Below are 18,403 nucleotides of genomic sequence, written 5' to 3'. Positions count from 1 at the left end.
CATTGAAACAAATGATATCTGGGATTTACTTCAAACAATGGGGAATAAAATGGTTAGGAAGGCAAATGAAACAAGATTGGCTACAAATTGGTAACTGTCCAAGATGGACCATGGGTACATGGGATTTTATTTCACTATTCTCTCTACTTTTATGTGTTTGAAATGTTCCGTTACGAATTTTAAAAATCACACGTTATTTATTGTGAAAGTTTAAGTAAATATAAAATAACACAAAGAAGAAAATAAAAACCACACCTAATCCTATCACCGGAGACAACTGCTGTTAACACTTTGGTCTATTTATTTCCAATCTTTTCCATATTTTTCTTTCTTTTGTTTGCAAAATAGGGTCATACACCTATGCTGTTTTATCACTTGCTTTCCTTTCCTCTCTTAATTTATCTTAAGTATTATTCAAGTGCTCAAGTATTCTTTTAGGGTATGATTGTTATAGCCTTTCATCAATAGACAGGCCATAATCTAGTTCCAATATTTAGCGGCTATAAATAAGGCTGTGGTCAACCAGGAAGATGACGTTATAAATAGGTGATTTCAAGTGAGAAAGAAATTGCTTGATAGGTACCCAAACACAGACTGACAGCACAAAGGAAAAGAAATGGTGAGGAGAAAAGCTGGGATCTCATCGACTGCATAATTCCAAGCAATTAGCAACTTTCCAGGGGTGCCCCATGACAAAGGCCAAGGTGGGGAATAAGAGAAAAATGCCAAAAGATATAAAACTGAAACACACACTAAAATGCCTCTCAGCCAACAACAATTCATAACCAGGTACGGGCACTGAGTTTAAGAAATCTGCTAGCATCTGCTTTGAAGCACTCGAGTCTTGAAATACTGAGTTTTCAAAGGGAAGGATATCTTCATGGGTCTGGGATGGCACAGGAAGGTTCCGGGGGCAAAAGAGCGAATCAAATGGCTTCTCATGGACCACCATGCCTCAAGCATTCCATCATGCCATTCTGATTCACCTAATTAAACAGAATTAATATAACTGGACAGTGCGTAGGCTTGTCACTGGGTTCTTCCCCTCAAGCCTTAAAGACAATTTCCTCCCCCGGAAAGAAAACCCACAATATTCCCAAGGTGGGGAGATAAGAGGGATCCCGTGTTTTCCCTGCACTATTTGTTCCTGCCAAGAGTGGATTTGGCAGGATGTCCCTGAATATAACACCCCATACAATCAATAATCTGAATGCCAGTCAAAAACATAATTTTTCTTTCTGAAGTAAATCCATAAACTGTCTATTCTGTGATGCACTTGAAAGATTCAGAGCTGAACACATTCTAGCTGTGTCCCATCTGGCTTTCTTGGGCTGCTACAAAGTATCAGGGGCCTCTGAATCAAACCGTTCTGCTCTAGCCAGAGGCCGGGCAGGGGCCACTCTGCAGCCATCCTGGGTAGGGGGCCACTGTGAGACCGTCCTCTCCGGGGTGGCCCCAAGGACACAGGGATGGGCAGAACGCCAGTGGGACCAAGAAGAGGACTGAGGAAGCTGTGCTTTCTTCATATCTTTCTTTCCCCTTATCCCTCCTGTCTACCATTTCAGTTTTTTATTTCAGAAAGGACAACCGTGGCTCTCTTATCATTTTGTCGAGGACCAAGAGGAGGAAAAGTGAATCTGTGACACACTAAACACAGGCTCTCTGAGGTCAGACATGCGGCCTCTCCAAACTGAGCTCTAACCTCCTTACCCAGCCCTCCCCCAGACATGAGCACCCCAACCACCGCCCTGTTGCTGAGTCCACCAAAATGGTCAAGAAAGCATTACCAATTATGCATAGTCTATGATGACCACTATGGAAAAAAATGTTAAAGTATGTGCTAGAATAGCAAATTCAAGAGTGATATTTATTTTTATCTTTTGTTATTGTTATTGGGCTGTTTTGACATAGAAAACTATGTTAAGAATAAGTTATTACCAACATCCCATTTACATATTTCGCTGAGATTGGACCGTCTCAAAGCATGAGTTCACTTCTGACCTAAGTCTGTGTCCTCCCTCTGGATTCACATATCACAGAGAAACACGAGAAAAGCAAACAAAGAGAAACAAAACCAAAGATGACAAGCGATTCTCTTTTTAGCTGGATTCCCCAACAGACCACTCTTTAATGTTTATCAAAATTGGGCCATAAAATTCTACAAGATTCTATGCATATGGCTTGACCTTTTCTTCCCCCTGCTCCCTGCCCCAAAAGGAAGCAAAAGAGCCAAATATAGAAAAACAGAACAGCTGTCTGCTGGCAAAGACAACATCCCATTGTACACAGCCACACCCTGACACAGACACACACCAGCCCTAAGCCATCCCTGCACTCCAGCTGGTCTGACTTCTGTAGATTTTCCCAAGGGCCCCCTGAGCTCACCCTCTGATGCAAGAGCGGACAGGAGCCACAGGCTGCAGTGACGCAAAATCCGCAGGCAGTGCCAACGCCCATCACCCACACCGACACCTCTTCGCTGACCTCCCACGCAGGGACGGAGCCAGAAGGGAAGGTTACCTTGCAGACAGCCGCCTGGAGCACTGCGTCAAAGCCGCCCTCGGGGGCGTCGCGGTTCCGGGACACCCTCTGCTTCCGAACTTCTTCGTTGAAGCTGTCCACTCTGTCTGTGAGAGGCAGCAGGTGGCGGAACCCAAAGGAGGGGACACAGTTTGGGAACAGCTTGTAACTAGAGAGAAAGAGGAGAAGAGTCACTTTTCCTTCATTGTCCCCAAATCTTAAACAACCAAGTACTCTGTGCATTTACGGAGTGCCTTGAACGGCACCAACGGATACTCACTCCGCACCTACCACGCACCCCTGGGACAGGCACAGTGGGGGAGCACAGAGAAACAACATAGTCCCTACTCTCCAAACACAAGCCCTAAACTGCAGGCGAGACAGCACATACCAGGTTGTAAGTGAATGAAATGGACAAATGGGTCGTAGGAAGTAGAGGTTAACAGTGGGCTACTGCAGTCAGAGGAAGATGTCACAGAGGCGCCCTGACACGAGCCTTGGAAGATGCAAGCGCCTGGTGGACAGGCACCGCAGCCTGGGCAGCACCGAGGGGAAGGAAGGCTCTTACAGGCCGAGGAAGGCGGGCAACGTCGAGTGAGGGCAGCGTGAGCAGAGTGACTCTACGACACCAGCTTCTTGCATCAACTCTGCTGCTGCCACGTGACAAAGGATCACATAACCCCTTCGTGTCAACCCACTCAGAGACCACCAGGACGTGCTGGCAACCGAGCAGACACTAAACGCAACAGGAATGAAAACGTTCTGTTTCTTCGTTCATTTATAAATATTGGAATGATAAAGCATCAGCTCTCCTAGATGCAAAGAGAAATCACTTAGAAGCAAACCATCTTCGAATGGAAAATTCTACCTGGAAATCTGGACGGAGGGAAGTATTGCACCTCAATAGGAGGTTAATGCCATGTCTTTCTCCTGAACATTGGGTGTTCTCATCTTCAGTTTGCAGTAGAGATGGCCCCATTCCTGGAGGAAGTTAGAGCCCAATCACATCTGCAGGAGTTTCACTTGGATATATAAACCAATGAAATAGGAAGAGGGGCCTTACGTTGTCTCCAAAAAGGTTCACTGGGTAAAAGGGGCGAGGGAAGAGCAAATGCAAGGGCCCTGTGGCAGAAGGGAGCACAGACAGCCCAAGGGCAGAGGGAGGCCAGTTAGACTGCAGGGCAGGGAGTAAGGGCAAAGATGGGCTATGAGGAGGCGGGGGAGGCAAGCTGGACCAGACTGTGCAGGTCTGTGGCCATGTTAAGGAAGCCTCTCTTTCAGAACTAAGATAGAAAACAAACACCAACAGAGAGGCATGAGGGGAAGGCTTCGTTACCTACCCAATTCAAGCCCCGTGTGCATGGGAAGGGAAACAGGCTTAGCAACTCCTAGGAGTTCCTGCCTAACTGCCATCAAGAAGGGCGGCTGGGGCAGGTCTGAGAGGCTCCCCTCCTCCCCGAGAGAGGCAACCTTGGGTTTTCTAAGAGGCTCTCTCATCCCCTCTAAGGGTCTACGGTACCTGCTCCATCAGTCACTCGCAGCAAGCCGCCTCTGCAGGGTCAACCCCACTGCCATGATGGTCACGGTGCCTCCAGACAGGGAGAGCTTCGAGAAGCTGTCCCCACTTGCCGTTCCTTTGTTTCACTCCCTCCTCCTTCCCCCAAAATCTTCACCCGCCCCTTGTGTTTGCACAGGTCAGGCTCTTATGCAACCCATGCCTCTGGGCCACCCAAACTTTCTATTCCCATCTCAGTTCCCCATAAAGACAAAGGTCACGGAAATTGCATTCCCAGCTGGAAGCAGGAAGTGAGCTGAGGTCCCATCATAGTGATCTGACAAACAGATGGGCCCAGGAGGAATGAAATGTACACAAACTCTCACTCCCCTCCCTCGCCCTCTGAGCAACTTCACCCTTCTGTGCTGTGCTGGTCCATGGCTGCGGACTTCAGGTGTTTATTGTCTTGGTTGATGGGGTCGGTTGAGGAAGGGAGGAGAGGAACAAAAACTATGACTGCTGTTCAGTGAGAAAACCAGAAAAGCTGTGAAAAGCTCAGCTAAATTAGTTCAGCACTTTATACCTCTTCCCTTCCTGCAAAGGGGAGTAAGTAGATATATTTTTACTGTGGAGAATTACTATTAATAATCAGGAACTAGAAAATGTGTTTGCCAGAGAGAAGACTTCATTGCAGAGAATTTATTATAACCAAACCAGAATCACCTCTTAGTGAGAGGAAAACAGCTTTGTCACACAGGCTCTGTTGAATGTCTCCGCAGTCTCTGGAAGACAATGTCAACTGTGACTAATTTAACCCCTGGAAGAGCTGTCTGAGCGACCTGAAGATCTGGGTGTTTGAGGGTCTCATGCCAGGAAGCCCTCCCACCCCCAACTGTGTCTGTGCCATAGGACCCCAGTTTAGGGCCTACTAAATCTTTACTAGATTAAGAATTATGAACCAGGAAGATGAATAAAATATCTATGCTTAAAGAGCCTGGGGGAGCATGTGTGTATAAAAAGTGAATCCCATTTGCAGGTGCTAGATGTAGGCAAATCCAAAAAACAATCCAATGCTTCAGGACAATATTGTGGACCATGGAGCTGACAGGGAAAGACCTCCCCTCTTCCTCTAAACAAAGAGAACTGCTGGGTAAAAATCTAATCTTTAAACATGTTAATATGTAGCCAAGACTGGAAGCTTAGCAGGGAAATCCCAGGTGCCAAGAACGGAGAGAAAAGCATTGAACAAATGAACGGACTTAAACTAGGTGGGAAGTGAGCAGGGATCTCCGTGGCAAAGGGGTCCCCCACCCCCCACACCCTAGCGTGTTGGGGTCTGACAAAGGTCTGGGGCTTGGGGCCAGGTTCTAACAGGGACAGATGATGGACCTCAGGCCAGCGCAGGGCTGAGCACTGAACAGGGCTCTCTGCATAAAGATGAGTGTTACAAAGAGCTGCCCTGTCACTAAAATCAAACCCAGAAAAATTCCAGCCACTGGTCTGGGAGAGAAGCGAGGAAGATGCACTCTGGGCTCATGGCGAGATGAATCACCCATAAAGATTGTAACTCCAGGCCTAAACAAGTCAGAATTCATTACTTTTACAAGGAAGGAACCCCCCTGCTGAGAAATAAACAGAACTAGTCCCACAGTGGAACCCAGAGGATCCTAGCATCAGGGAACAGAAAACCACCCTGCAGGGAAGTCAGTACCCCTGGGGCACATGATCCCCTAATGGAAAACAACCTCTGATGAAGAGGAGCTAATGAAAAAGTTATAGACCCCATGAGAAATAAACTACCATGAAGGAATATCAGCAAATTCAACCAACTGCAGGATCTGCAGTTCAAGAAACAGATAACAAAATTATCTACAGTACGTTAAAACAAAGATATTTAACACATTCAAGGAGAAGGAAAAAATACCAAAGACTAGAATGGGATATTATTAGGAAGAAAAAAAAATCAGAAGGCTATGAAAAAATAGTATGAAAAACAGAAGTCTAAAAGAAAGAACCAAATAAAAAATATTGTCACTCAAATTCAAAAATGAAACTTCAGTGTATGGATTAAAAAAATTGAAGAACAAGGTACTGCCACAAAAACCAAAATATAGATCAAAGGAACAGGATAGAAAGCCCAGAAATAAACCCATGCACCTATGGTCAATTAATCTATGACAAAGGAGGCAAGACTATATAATGGAGGAAAGATAGTCTCTTCAATAAACGGTGCTGGGAAAACTGGACAGCTGTAGGTAAAAAAATGAAATTAGAACGTTCTTGGGACTTTCCTGGTGGCGCAGTGGTTAAGAATCCACCTGCCAATGCAGGGGACACAGGTTTGAGCCCTGGTCCGGGAAGATCCCACATGCCGCAGAGCAACTAAGCCTGTGCGCCACAACTACTGAGCCTGCGCTCTAGAGTCCGCAAGCCACAACTACTGAAGCCCACGTGCCTAGAGCCCGTGCTCCGCAACAAGAGAAGCCACCGCAATGAGAAGCCTGTGCACCACAACAAAGAGTAGCCTCTGCTCGCCACAACTAGAGAAAGCCCGCACGCAGCAACAAAGACCCAACACAGCCAAAAATAAATAAATACTTACTTTTTTAAAAAAAGAGCATTCTTTAACACCATACACAAAAATAAACTCAAAATGGATTAAAGACCTAAATGTAAGACCAGATACTATAAAACTCTTAGAGGAAAACATAGGCACAACACTCTCACATAAATTGCAGCAATATCTTTCTCAAGCCATCTCCTAGAGTAAGGGAAATAAAAATAAACAAATGGGACCTAATTAAACTCAAAAGCTTTTGCACAGCAAAGGAAACCATAAACAAGATGAAAAGACAACCTGCAGAATGGGAGAAAATATTTGCAAACGGTGCGACTGACAAAGGATTAGTCTCCAAAATTTACTAACAGCTCATGTGGCTCAATATCAAAAAAAAACAAACAACCCCATCAAAACATGGACACAAGACCTAAATAGACATTTCTCAAAGAAGACATACAGATGGCCAAGAGGCACATGAAAAGCTGCTCAACATAACTAATTATTAGACAAATGCAAATCAAAACTACAATGAGATATCACCTCACACCCGTCAGAATGGCCATCATCAAAAAAAATCTACAAACAATAAATGCTGGAGAGGGTGTGGAGAAAACGGAACCCTCCTACACTGTTGGTGGGAATGTAAATTGGTACAGCCACTATGGAGAACAGTAAGGCGATTCCTTAAAAAACTAAAAATAGAGCTACCATATGATCCAGCAATCCCACTCCTGGGCATATATCTGGAGAAAAACATGATTTGACAGGATGCATGCACCCCAATGTTCATTGCAGCGCTGTTTACAACAGCCAACACGTGGAAGCAACCTAAATGTCCATCGACAGATGAAAAGATGTGGGAATTCCCTGGCAATCAGTGGTTAGGACTCTGCACTTCCACTTCAGGGTGCACAGGTTCAATCCCTGGTTGGGGAACTAAGATCCCACAAGCTGCATGGCGTGGCCAAAAAAAAAAAAAGATGTGGTACATATATACAATGGAACGTTACTCAGCCATTAAAAAGAATGAAATAATGCCACTGCAGCAACATGGATGGACCTGGATATTATCATCCTAAATGAAATAAGTCAGACAAAGACAAATATCATATGATGTCACTTATGTGCGGAATCTAGGGAAAAAATGATACAAATGAACTTATTTACAAAACAGAAACAGACTCACAGACTTAGAGAACTGAGCTTATGGTTACCAGGGGAGAAGGGTGGGGGGGGTGGGGGTGGGGATAGATTGGGAGTTTGGGATTGACATGTACACAGTGCTATATTTAAAATAGATAACCAGCAAGGACCTACTGTATAACACAGGGAATTCTGCTAAATATTCTGTAAAAACCTAAATGGGAAAACAATTTGAAAAAGAATAAGTACATGTATATGTATAATGGAATCACTTTGCTGTACACCTAAAACTAACACAACATTGTTAATTGACTATACTCCAATATAAAATAAAATTTATTTTTAAAAATTGAAGAACAAAATGATAAACTGGAAGAAATTTTCTATTATGAAGCTAAGGGAAAGAAAGAGGTAGAAATTATGGGAGAAAAATTGAGAAACATGAAGTTTAGAATGAGAGGCTCCAACACCCACCTAGTAGTGTTAGAAAGAAAATGGAGAGAATCAGAGACAGGAGTCAGATGATGTCTGAAAATTTTCAAGAATAAAGCTATATTCTCAGATTAAACAAGCAGAGCAAGTTCTGAACAATGCAAATAAAAGTACTAAATCCAACCTAGCCACATTGGAATGCATATCATTATAGGACATGAAAAGCACATTAAAAGCCACCAGAGAGAGAAGGAAAACCATTAGATAGAAGACTTTTCGTCAGCCACAGGACATGCCAGAAGACAACGAAATAATACCTTCAAGGGGGTGAAGGAGTACCATGACCTCTTGGAAGAAATACAAAGGGTAAGAAAAAATATAAATGATGAAGGATGAGATGTATTATCTCACCTGCAAAGATTTTTACATATGTATTTCTATTTTGTGTGTGTGTGGTGAGAACCCTTAAGATGTACTCTCTTAACAACTTTCAAGTATACAATTGTATATTTCAAGTATAGTATTGTTGCCTATCACCACCATGCTGTACATTAGAGCTCCAGAATGTATTCATCTTATAACTGTAAGTTTGTACCCTTTGACCAACATTTCCCCCTTCCCCTGCCAATCACCACTCTACTGTCTGTTTCTAGGAGCTTGGCCTTTTTAGATGCCACATATAAATGAGACATGGCATGTATATTAGCAACAGCTTAATACCTCTAACAAAAGAAAAAGTGTTCAGAACCAGAAATAACAGGCCGGATTAATCCATCAAATCCTGTGAATGTGAATATCATGTGACTCTTCCCAGGAACACTATTTCTATTGCTCAGAATAGCAATTAAACAGTTCTTTAATCTGATGATTAAATTGCTTTTTTTTCTCTTCTTATGGCAGCCCTGGTACTACTTACTTCAGTTCTGGCATTTCTGGTTCATTCTAAGATGGAAGGGGATAAGTCTAGGATTTTGATCCTTTGGCGGAAACATCTGGAGCAGAAGGAGGGCCAAACCTCAAGAAAGCCCCATGAGAAACTGGTTCTCTTCTGAGATGTCCTGCACAGGTGGTTAAATCACTCCTCCTGACTCCCCCATCTCCCCAGAACTTCCCGGGGCTACTGCTGCTGCTTCCACACCACCACAGGAGAAAAAAACCTAACAGAGTACCATTGAGAGAGAACGCTGTGATTTTCTCTCCACATGAGCTGAAGGAAGAGAACAGACAAGGATCACAGACAGCAACTACGGAGCCAAGCATGGAACTCAAACTGAGACAGGAAGACAACAGTACAGCCATTTTGGAAAAGGACCAAGGGAACGACCTTGAGAAAGCGGGCTTGACAGGCCAGAAAAACAGCACCTAAAAGCTTGGGCTTCTGAGACAACAACCAGAGACTCACAGGAGTAAAAGATTAGCTCTATCTCTGTTCCACTGACATCTGTACATGGTTTCCAGAGGACAAAAGCGGAACTATAAATCCGCCACCTAGCAGAATTGCCAAACTCCCAGTTCCCTGAAAGATATAGATAAAAGTTTGACACACATTGCTAAGGTGTTTTAGCAGGAAGCAGGCCCCCAGACGAAAACTGCTGACTGCGGGCACACAGACCCCAGACTGCGTGAAACCTGAAGGTTGATGATGTTCCAAACTTCACCTCCATGCCAACCAATCCAAGAACTGAGCACAAGCCGCTCAGGCACCCTGTGGCCTCCTCCCTCACACTGCCTTTAAAACCCCTTCCCAGAAAGTCCTCGGGGAACTGACACTCTTTTCCACCTTCTCCCTTGTGCACAAGCTATCCTTTCAATAAAAAGCTTCGCTTGCCTAAGAGTCTTGTGGGAGCAATGTTCGTTTCTATGGTATTGCTGTCCAAGAATCTGGAGAGGGCCCGATAACAGAACCAGTGAAGCAGCCCAGCTGGGAGACAAGAGGGAGTGGTAGGGACTGTGGCAGCCAAACAACATGTGGGACAAGGCGGGCTTTACTAGACCTCCTGGTTTTTTGAGAAAACCTGAAATCCTGGCTATTCTTTGTTAAATCTTTTATTTTTAACTATTGGTAACTAATTCACAGTGCCATTAAAACTTACGAAAGCAAACAAAGCACATGTACAGGCTGAATCAGGAACAGAAACAGCCTGATTACATCCCCCCTCCCGCTTGCTCTGTTCTCCTCCAGGAACAGCGGGGAATCTCCGAGGATACCCAGGCAACCACACATAGTCCACTGCCTGGACGCGGGAGATACATCTCAGCCTGCTCACTGAGCCATGCAGTGACTCCCCTTTTGTGCTGCCCAGCTTAGGGAAGAGAGATCTGTATAACTCAGACCTGATGTTTCCTTCCAAACCCCCATTCTTTCACAGGATTTCCTGTCTCCCAAGCAGCTTGTCAGTGTGCCTTGTACTCACTGTCAAAACTTCTACTGTCTGCAGTTGGTTCTGCCTTCTAGGGCTTGGAGAAGTAGCTCTGAATAAGGAGAGTGTAATAACCTTGAATATTCAATGCTGAGGGCCCCGAGCCAGTCCTTCATCCTCTGCCAGCCTCCAATCTAGCATCTGACAGTTCGCCGATGGTCCCCAGAAGAATCCAAGTAGAGACACGCCCTGTCTGTCAGGAGACAGGACCCAACCAGAGGGCAGAGGTGGAAAGTAGCAGACAGAATCACTATTCCGGATGAACTGAAAAAATTCTGGGTTAAGACGCTGTTGCTCCTGGTAAGTAGCAGAACTCCAACAAAAAGACATGCGGCACTGGGACGCAGCTGAAAAGGGCCTTGGGGACAGGAGCAAAGTGACAATAATGCCAGCAGCTACCTGTGGCCAGGAGGAATCTAAACCCAGCAAGTGAGGACACCTAGTGCCTCTCTGTGGCTAAGGAACTTAGAATCTCATTTGTATCTAAACTTTTTTCTTATCTTATTGTTTTCTCCACTGTTGTGTCACTGCAATCCCGGGGGAGATCTAAGTTAGCTTCTAGGAGTGTGTACAGAAGGATCAGGAAGGATTCAGAACATACAATACCAGCATAAATACCACCTCACCCCCACCCTCCAGTCCAACCCAGAGCTGTGAACTGTTGAGGCTGCCAAAGGGGAGACAAGAAGTTAGACAAGGTTCAGGGGCTTAAGAGCAGCCCTCTTCCCCTCAGGGGCAGCCAAGGAGACAAAGAATAGAAAATGACATCACAAGAATCCCTGAGTCACCACTTGAAGAAGAGCCGCCACAGACAGCAGCTCCCATCAGATTTTGTACAAGCAAGAAATAAACTTTCATTCTGTTGAGCCACTGAGATCTGGGGATTGCTTGTTACTGCAGCATAGCCTAACATTACCCTTAGGCAAGTGCCTAGAAGGGTGGGTGGTTTTGGAATGGGTATTATTACTCAAACTCAAGGAAAGCATCTGGGGGGCAGTGTGATTTGGATGGGGAAAAAATAAGCATCATATTAATGGAAACAGCCTTTGGAAGTAGTTCATCCTGATTCATATTCCAAGTCTACCCCTTACTATTTGTGTAATCTTTCTAAGCCTCGGTTTCCTCATCTTTAAAATACAGCTCACCGGGACCTCCCTGGTGGCTCAGTGGTTAACAATCCGCCTGCCAGTGCAGGGGACACGGGTTCGATCCCTGGCCCGGGAAGATCCCACATGCTGAGGAGCAATTAAGCCCGTGCACAACTACTGAGCCTGTGCTCTAGAGCCCGTGAGCCACAACTACTGAGTCTGCGTGCCTAGAGCCTGTGCTCCACAACAAGAGAAGCCACCGCAATGAGAAGCCCGCGCACCTCAACGCAGACCCCACTCACTGCAACTAGAGATCCTGCGCGCAGCAACGAAGACCCAACGCAGCCAAAAATAAATTAATTAAAAAATAATAATAATAAAATAAATAAATAAAATAAAATACAGCTCACTTCTAGAGACCTCAAAAGATTGCTACGAGATTTAAATGGGATAATCCATATAAGTAAGGTATGAAGTGCAGTGAGTGCCTGACACTTAGTAAGAACATAAGTCTTAGCTATTCCTCATCTAGCGATGCTTTGGGGCCTCACATGCCAAAGCCTAACCAAAGCTGAACATGGAAATGAGTCAAGAAAACGTTGAAGGTTATCACTCGTTGTCACACTGCATAATCTTGCCATTTAAAAGAACACTTGAAAGCCCAGAAAGGAAACAAACCACCTTCACAAAGGTTGTATTGGGGAGTTGGAGGAAGTGACCCTCCACCTCCAATACACAAATGCACTACGGCAGGGACCTATTCATCATCCCCTTTCCTCTTCCGCTGCGCACAGCTAACCTAGTTCCCAGCCTTGCCGCTAGAACCCAGCTCTGTAGAGCAGAATGTAGGAGCAAAGGCCACTCTCTCCTGGTCCATAGGATCCTCCTATGAGCAATCCTCCAGGCATGATGACCTTACAAGCCACATGTGAACCAGTGGAGCCTGGGACCCCGAGTCACTGCTTAGAGGACAGGTGTCCACTCATCAGGAGACCCATCTGCACTTAGGTTAGCAGAAAATAAACTTCCTTCAAGTTTGAGTCATTACATACTTTTGGATTTGCTCACTGCAGTAGTTAGAAACTCTTGTTCTCTAATAATTTCTTGAAAATTTTCTTTTTTAAATTTTTTTTTTAATTTTTAAAATTTATTTATTTTATTTTACTTATTTTTGGCTGCATTGGGTTTTTGTTGCTGTGTGCGGGCTTTCTCCAGTTGCCGCAAGTAGGGGGCTACTCTTCGTTGTGGTGCGCGGGCTTCTTCTCATTGCAGTGGCTTCTCTTGTTGCAGAGCACGGGCTCTAGGCACGCGGGCTTCAGTAGTTGTGGCACGATGGCTCAGGAGTCGTGGCTCGCGGGCTCTGGAGCACAGGCTCAGTAGTTGTGACGCACGGGCTCAGTTGCTCCGTGGCATGTGGGATCTTCCCGGACCAGGGATCGAACCCGTGTCCCCTGCATTGGCAGGCGGATTCTCAACCACTACGCCACCGGGGAAGACCCCACCCGAGACTTTAAACCAGTCGCCACCTCCCGTTGAGTCCAGGAGAGTGAGAGCCGGGCTCGCCTTCACTGTGGGCACTTCATCTGTGCCAGTCTCTGGTGACACCGCCCAGCCCACGTGTCCCCCTCCTCCCTCTCCATATAAGACCCCCTTACAGGGACTTCCCTGGTGGCGCAGTGGTTAAGAATCTGCCTGCCAGTGCAGGGGACATGGGTTCAAGCCCTGGTCCGGGAAGATCCCACATGCCGCGGAGCAACTAAGCCCGTGAGCCGCAACTACTGAGCCTGCACTCTAGAGCCCGCGAGCCACAACTACTGAGCCCACGAGCCACAACTACTGAAGCCCGTGCGCCTAGAGCCCATGCTCCGCAGCAAGAGAAGCCACCACAATCAGAAGCCCGCGCACTGCAACGAAGAGTAGCCCCTGCTTGCTGCAACTAGAGAAAGCCCACGTGCAGCAACGAAGACCCAACGCAGCCAAAAATAAATAAATAAATTTATTTTAAAAAGACCCCCTTACAGGCTCGTCTCTTCCTGTGGCTGCAGCCCTCCTGTCTGGAAGCATCCCCCATAACCCCCGCCTCAGGACAAGCAGCAGGATCAGAGAAATAGGATAAAGCAAACCCCAAAGAAAACCTTATCAGGGACTTCCCCGGTGGGCCAGTGGTAAAGAAACCGCCTCGCAATGCAGGGGACGCGAGTTCGATCCCTGGTTGGGGAACTAAGATCCCACATGCTGCGGGGCAATAAGCCCGTGCGCCACAACTACTGCGCTCGCGGGCCTCAATTAGAGAGCCCGTGTGCCACAAACTACAGAGCCCAAGCGCTCTGGAGTCCACGTGCCACAACTAGAGAGAAGCCCACACACAACAAAGAGCCTGCGTGCTGCAACGAAAGATCCCGCATGCCTCAAAGAAGATCCCACATGCCGCAACTAAGACCTGATATAGCCAAATAAATAAATATTAAAAAAAAAAGAAAAGAAGAGAAAAGCTGATCACCTCACACCTGTGAGGAGGAAGCTTCTCCTGCAAGCAGCCCCTCCCATGTCCTGCTGGTTTTTCCTGCTTCCAATGCACCCAGCCCCAGCTGTATTTCGCACAGAATTCCTGCCACTGCTGGGTTCCTAAGTGTAGATTCTCCCACCATAATCAAATATCAACCAGCATTCCCTCTGAAATGTATTTTTAAAGGTTTCTTCTATCTTCCCTTCAATAAAAAGTGAAAAGTCAGCTTTTTCCTTAGGAACATATACCAGATGACAAACATTACCGGAAAATGAAAGTAGCAAATTCTAGCAACAACTTTTGGGTTTTTTAAGATTGATTTTTGTTCAAATATTAAGACAAAGTAGTGTCTCAACAGATAAATACTCCTGCTATCCCCAATATAGTTTTTTGATTCCCTAGAATTATACTTCTGTGCTAGAAATTGAAAGAAACATTAAAATCAGCTATGTTAAAAATGGACTACAGCTGAACAGGGAATTAGGGGCCTAGTGCACAACTTATAAGACTATCATCCAGCTCTCTGTTCACTGCAGCAGAAGGCAATCAGTACCCAGAATTAAATCCAGACCCAGAACCAAAGAACTACCTCACTGGCCGCCCTGCTGTACCAAACACCACTCCCCACCTCAGAATTCTGACACTTGACAGATGGAACCACTAGAAGAGTTACTGGCCTTTACAGTGTCTGACCCCAAGCAATTAGGGCTTGGCACTTCTACTTTCCTTGAAAATAATCTTATCTTAGTTCAGGCTGCTATAACAAGTACCATGGACTAAGTGGCTTACAAACAACAGAAATTTTTTTCTCACAGTTATAAAGGCTGTAAGTCCAAGATCAGGCCAGCGTGGTCAGGTTCTGGTGAGAGCCCTCTTCTGGGTTTCATACTACAGACTTCTTGCCAAAGGGGGGAAGCACCCTCCAGGGTCTTGAGGGTTTTTGGGTTTTGTTTTGATAGCACTAATCCCATTCACGAGGGCTCCACCCCATGACCTCTCAAAGGCCCCCCTTCATTTCCTAATACCATCACATTGGGAGTTAGTTAGAATTTCAACATATTCAGTCTATAGCAAAGCACTGTCCATTCATCATCAAGTCTTTTTAAGTGAGCATTGTCAGTCTGGGTAGCAGAAGCAATACCTAAGTCAGGTACCTGCCATCTCCAATCAGAACGTGGGAGAGGGGAGAAAAGCAGCATAGATAAGGGCTGGCAGGAAGCCCATATCAAAAGCAACCAATCACCTGTAGCTTAGTCAACAGTATGATACCCAGGTCAATTTCCTGGCTTTGATAACATACTCTGGTTATGTAACATGTTATCATCGGGAAAAGCTGAGAAGGGTACACAAGAGCTCTCTATTATTTTTGCAACTTCTTGCAACTCTAAAATTACTTCAAAATAAAATATTAAAAAAAATTTTTTAGCTACCAATCAGAGGTCAGTTTTTAACAGGCTAAGGGACTGAGGCAAATAAAGACTTAAGTAAACCTTTTCTAACTGCTCCACCTCTAGCTTTTTACCATTTCAATATGCTTTAAAGTTTACGTCCTTTCTTAAGGATTTTATACCCTTTGTTAAGGTTTCTTTAAGATTGTTATCCTGACATACAGTTTCCAGGACTGGAAACAAAATGGAAAACATGATCTTGTGTTTATACAAAATCTTGCTTAAAGTTTGGCAGTTCCTGAAAAAGTTAAACATAGAATTACCATATGATCTAGCAATTCCACTCCTAGATATATAATCAAGATTATTGAAAACATATGTCCACACAAAAACGTGTACATAAATGTTCACTGCAGCATTAGTCATAATTGTCCCAAAGTGGAAACAGCCCAAATGTCCATCAACTAAAATGTGGTGTATCTATAAATATACAATGGAACATTATTTGGCCATAAAAAGGAATGAAGTCCTGATTCATGCTACAACATCAATGAATCTTAAAAATATTTTGCTTCAGTGAAAGAAGCCAGAAATAAAAGACAACATATTACATGATTTAAATGAAATGTCCAGAGTTAGCAAAACCTCAGAGATAGAAAATAGATTAGTGGATGTCAGGGGCTGAATATGGCGTGGAGGCAGAGGATAAGGAGTGACTATTAACGGGTACAGGGTTTCTTTTCGGGGTGATGAAAACGTTCTGGAATTAGATAGTGGTGATGTTGTAACCACCTTGCAAGTACACTACAAACCCCTGAATTGTATACTTCAAAATGGTGAATTTTACGGTATGTGAATTATATCTCAATTTTTTAAAAAAAAAGCAAAACAAAATATTCTGCTTAAAGTAGAGGAAAAATTGTCTTTCTTTTTTTTCCAGGCTTATCCTGGAACAATTAACTTTGCCTTGGTGAAGTACCTCACATATTGTGCTGAAGCTTGTCCTTGACTAGTCTGGCATAAGGCTAGTAAAGTGCTACACTTCATTCAACAAATACCTATTATGAGGTATTGGGGAGCAGGGCAAAGGAGGAGACAGGAAAGCATTTCTAAAAATACACAATGGAAAAACCAATCGTTACATACCTGAACACCTTCCTGAGTCACGGGGGCATTACCTTGAAGTAAGTACCCGCTTGGTAAACTGAAAATGTTGTTAATTGCAACATACCATTCTCCCTTTTCCCCAGATACATATCTGTGGTTTGCCTGTCCTTCTCTTTATAATTACTGAAATTTTCAAAATTTGAAGAGGCATCATCGGCTTCAAGTGTTTCTATATTTGAGAAACATGTTCACAAGGTTCTAGACCTCTAGGAATTCAGATTATCATCTGATCTCCTCCTAGTCTTCATCTCTACAGACTGAAACACGCTCACAGCTTGGGTGTGTCTTCACAGGGCAGCCAGCCCCTCCTTCACCTTGACCGCCACAGCAAAGGGCTCTCCATCACCGCACCTTCCGCAGGACCAGAGCTGCACACAGCACTCGCATCACGATTTTGTATAAACACAGGATCATGTTTCCCATTTATTTCCAATACTGCAAACTGAATCATAATGCTTAGCGAGAGATTTGACTATACCAAATAAGACTGATTTCTTTCTTTAATTGAGTATACGTTGAGCTTCATGCATAAATAAGCATTGTGCATAAACTTCGTGAGAACTTTGACAACTCTGCCCAAGGAGGGTGCCCTCACTCAAATCACTTCTTTGGGGGCTGTTTTAAAAGCCAGTTGATAAGTCAAAGCAAACAACAGTCTCTCTGCCTTAGAGCCACACCTGAATTCTGATTCTGAAAACTGGAATTGAAACTGTGACATCTCTGATTCTGTGTGACCTCCAACTCTTCCCTAAATTAAATCTACCCTAAAGAATAAGGATTTGCCACCATGAAGAATGTTTCTTGGAGAGAGCACCACAGGCTCAGAGTAATTCTAGATGAGCAGTTCCAAAAATAAAAACCTCCCTCGCTGATGACCCTCAAACAATAACTCTTCTGGAGGTGTTAATTTTGGTCCTTGTTTCCAAAAATTAAGTGAAAACAGTACACAGTAATAAATACATTGTTAGTATATGAAAAATATAAACACATATACAAAGACAGAAGATCTAGTAAGAATGAAAAATAGTGTTAAAGCGAATGACTTTAAGAATTTTCTTGAAGTGACTGTTACACTGTTACGTTAAAAAGGAAAATACACCATTGATGTTAGTCGTAACCATTCTTATCATACACTGTGTTCTGATATATTAATAGTCTACAACAACGCCTACGTCCCCTTCTAGGTCAGAGCCCTTGACCCTGAGCCTGACTCCACCTGGGGAGAGGCATTCATCTTCCCCCCGGAGGACACCACCGGACATTGGCCCACAGAAAGCTTCCTCTTCTCTACCCACTCACACAGCTTTGTAAGGGCTCCCTTCTCTCTCTCAACTTGGAATCTCACTAAACAAAAGGCGAAGTGTCCCCTCCAGTGAGATGACTTGTGAAAACAGTTACTTCAGCTAATCCCAGCACTCATCCCTGGGCCATCCAGCAGTTTATGCTGCTCTATGCCACTTATACCCTTCTTCTGTTTCTTATTTCCAAGACAATTCAATAAGCAAAATAAAACAGTTCTCAAATACACGGTGACTCAGCGTTCTTTCTAACGACAACAAGAAGAACAGGCAATACTAAGAGCTTAAGACGTACAGGGCTGTGCTAGATCCATTTCTGAGACATGAGAATCTCTATCCAAATCTAGACGTGGCTGACTCCAAAATCTGCATCTTTGGCCATTACT

At 44.4% G+C, this 18,403-nt stretch overlaps 1 protein-coding gene across 1 annotated transcript in view; it reads right to left on the bottom strand.

Annotated features, from left to right (window-relative positions):
* Window positions 1-18,403, bottom strand: part of LOC137765909 (integrin beta-5-like) — a gene marked incomplete at its 5' end in the record, with an annotated part of 50,732 nt that overhangs the window by 30,791 nt on the left and 1,538 nt on the right. The window contains one exon of the mRNA XM_068545661.1: window positions 2,521-2,689. Coding sequence (XP_068401762.1) covers window positions 2,521-2,689 — 169 coding nt within the window. The remainder of the gene's footprint in view (window positions 1-2,520; window positions 2,690-18,403) is intronic.

This window comes from Eschrichtius robustus, chromosome 6 (assembly GCF_028021215.1).
Source record: "Eschrichtius robustus isolate mEscRob2 chromosome 6, mEscRob2.pri, whole genome shotgun sequence".
Classification (NCBI taxonomy): Eukaryota; Metazoa; Chordata; class Mammalia; order Artiodactyla; family Eschrichtiidae; genus Eschrichtius; species Eschrichtius robustus.
The sequence above is the reverse complement of the archived record's forward strand: the minus strand, read 5'-3'. Positions and strand labels throughout refer to the sequence as shown.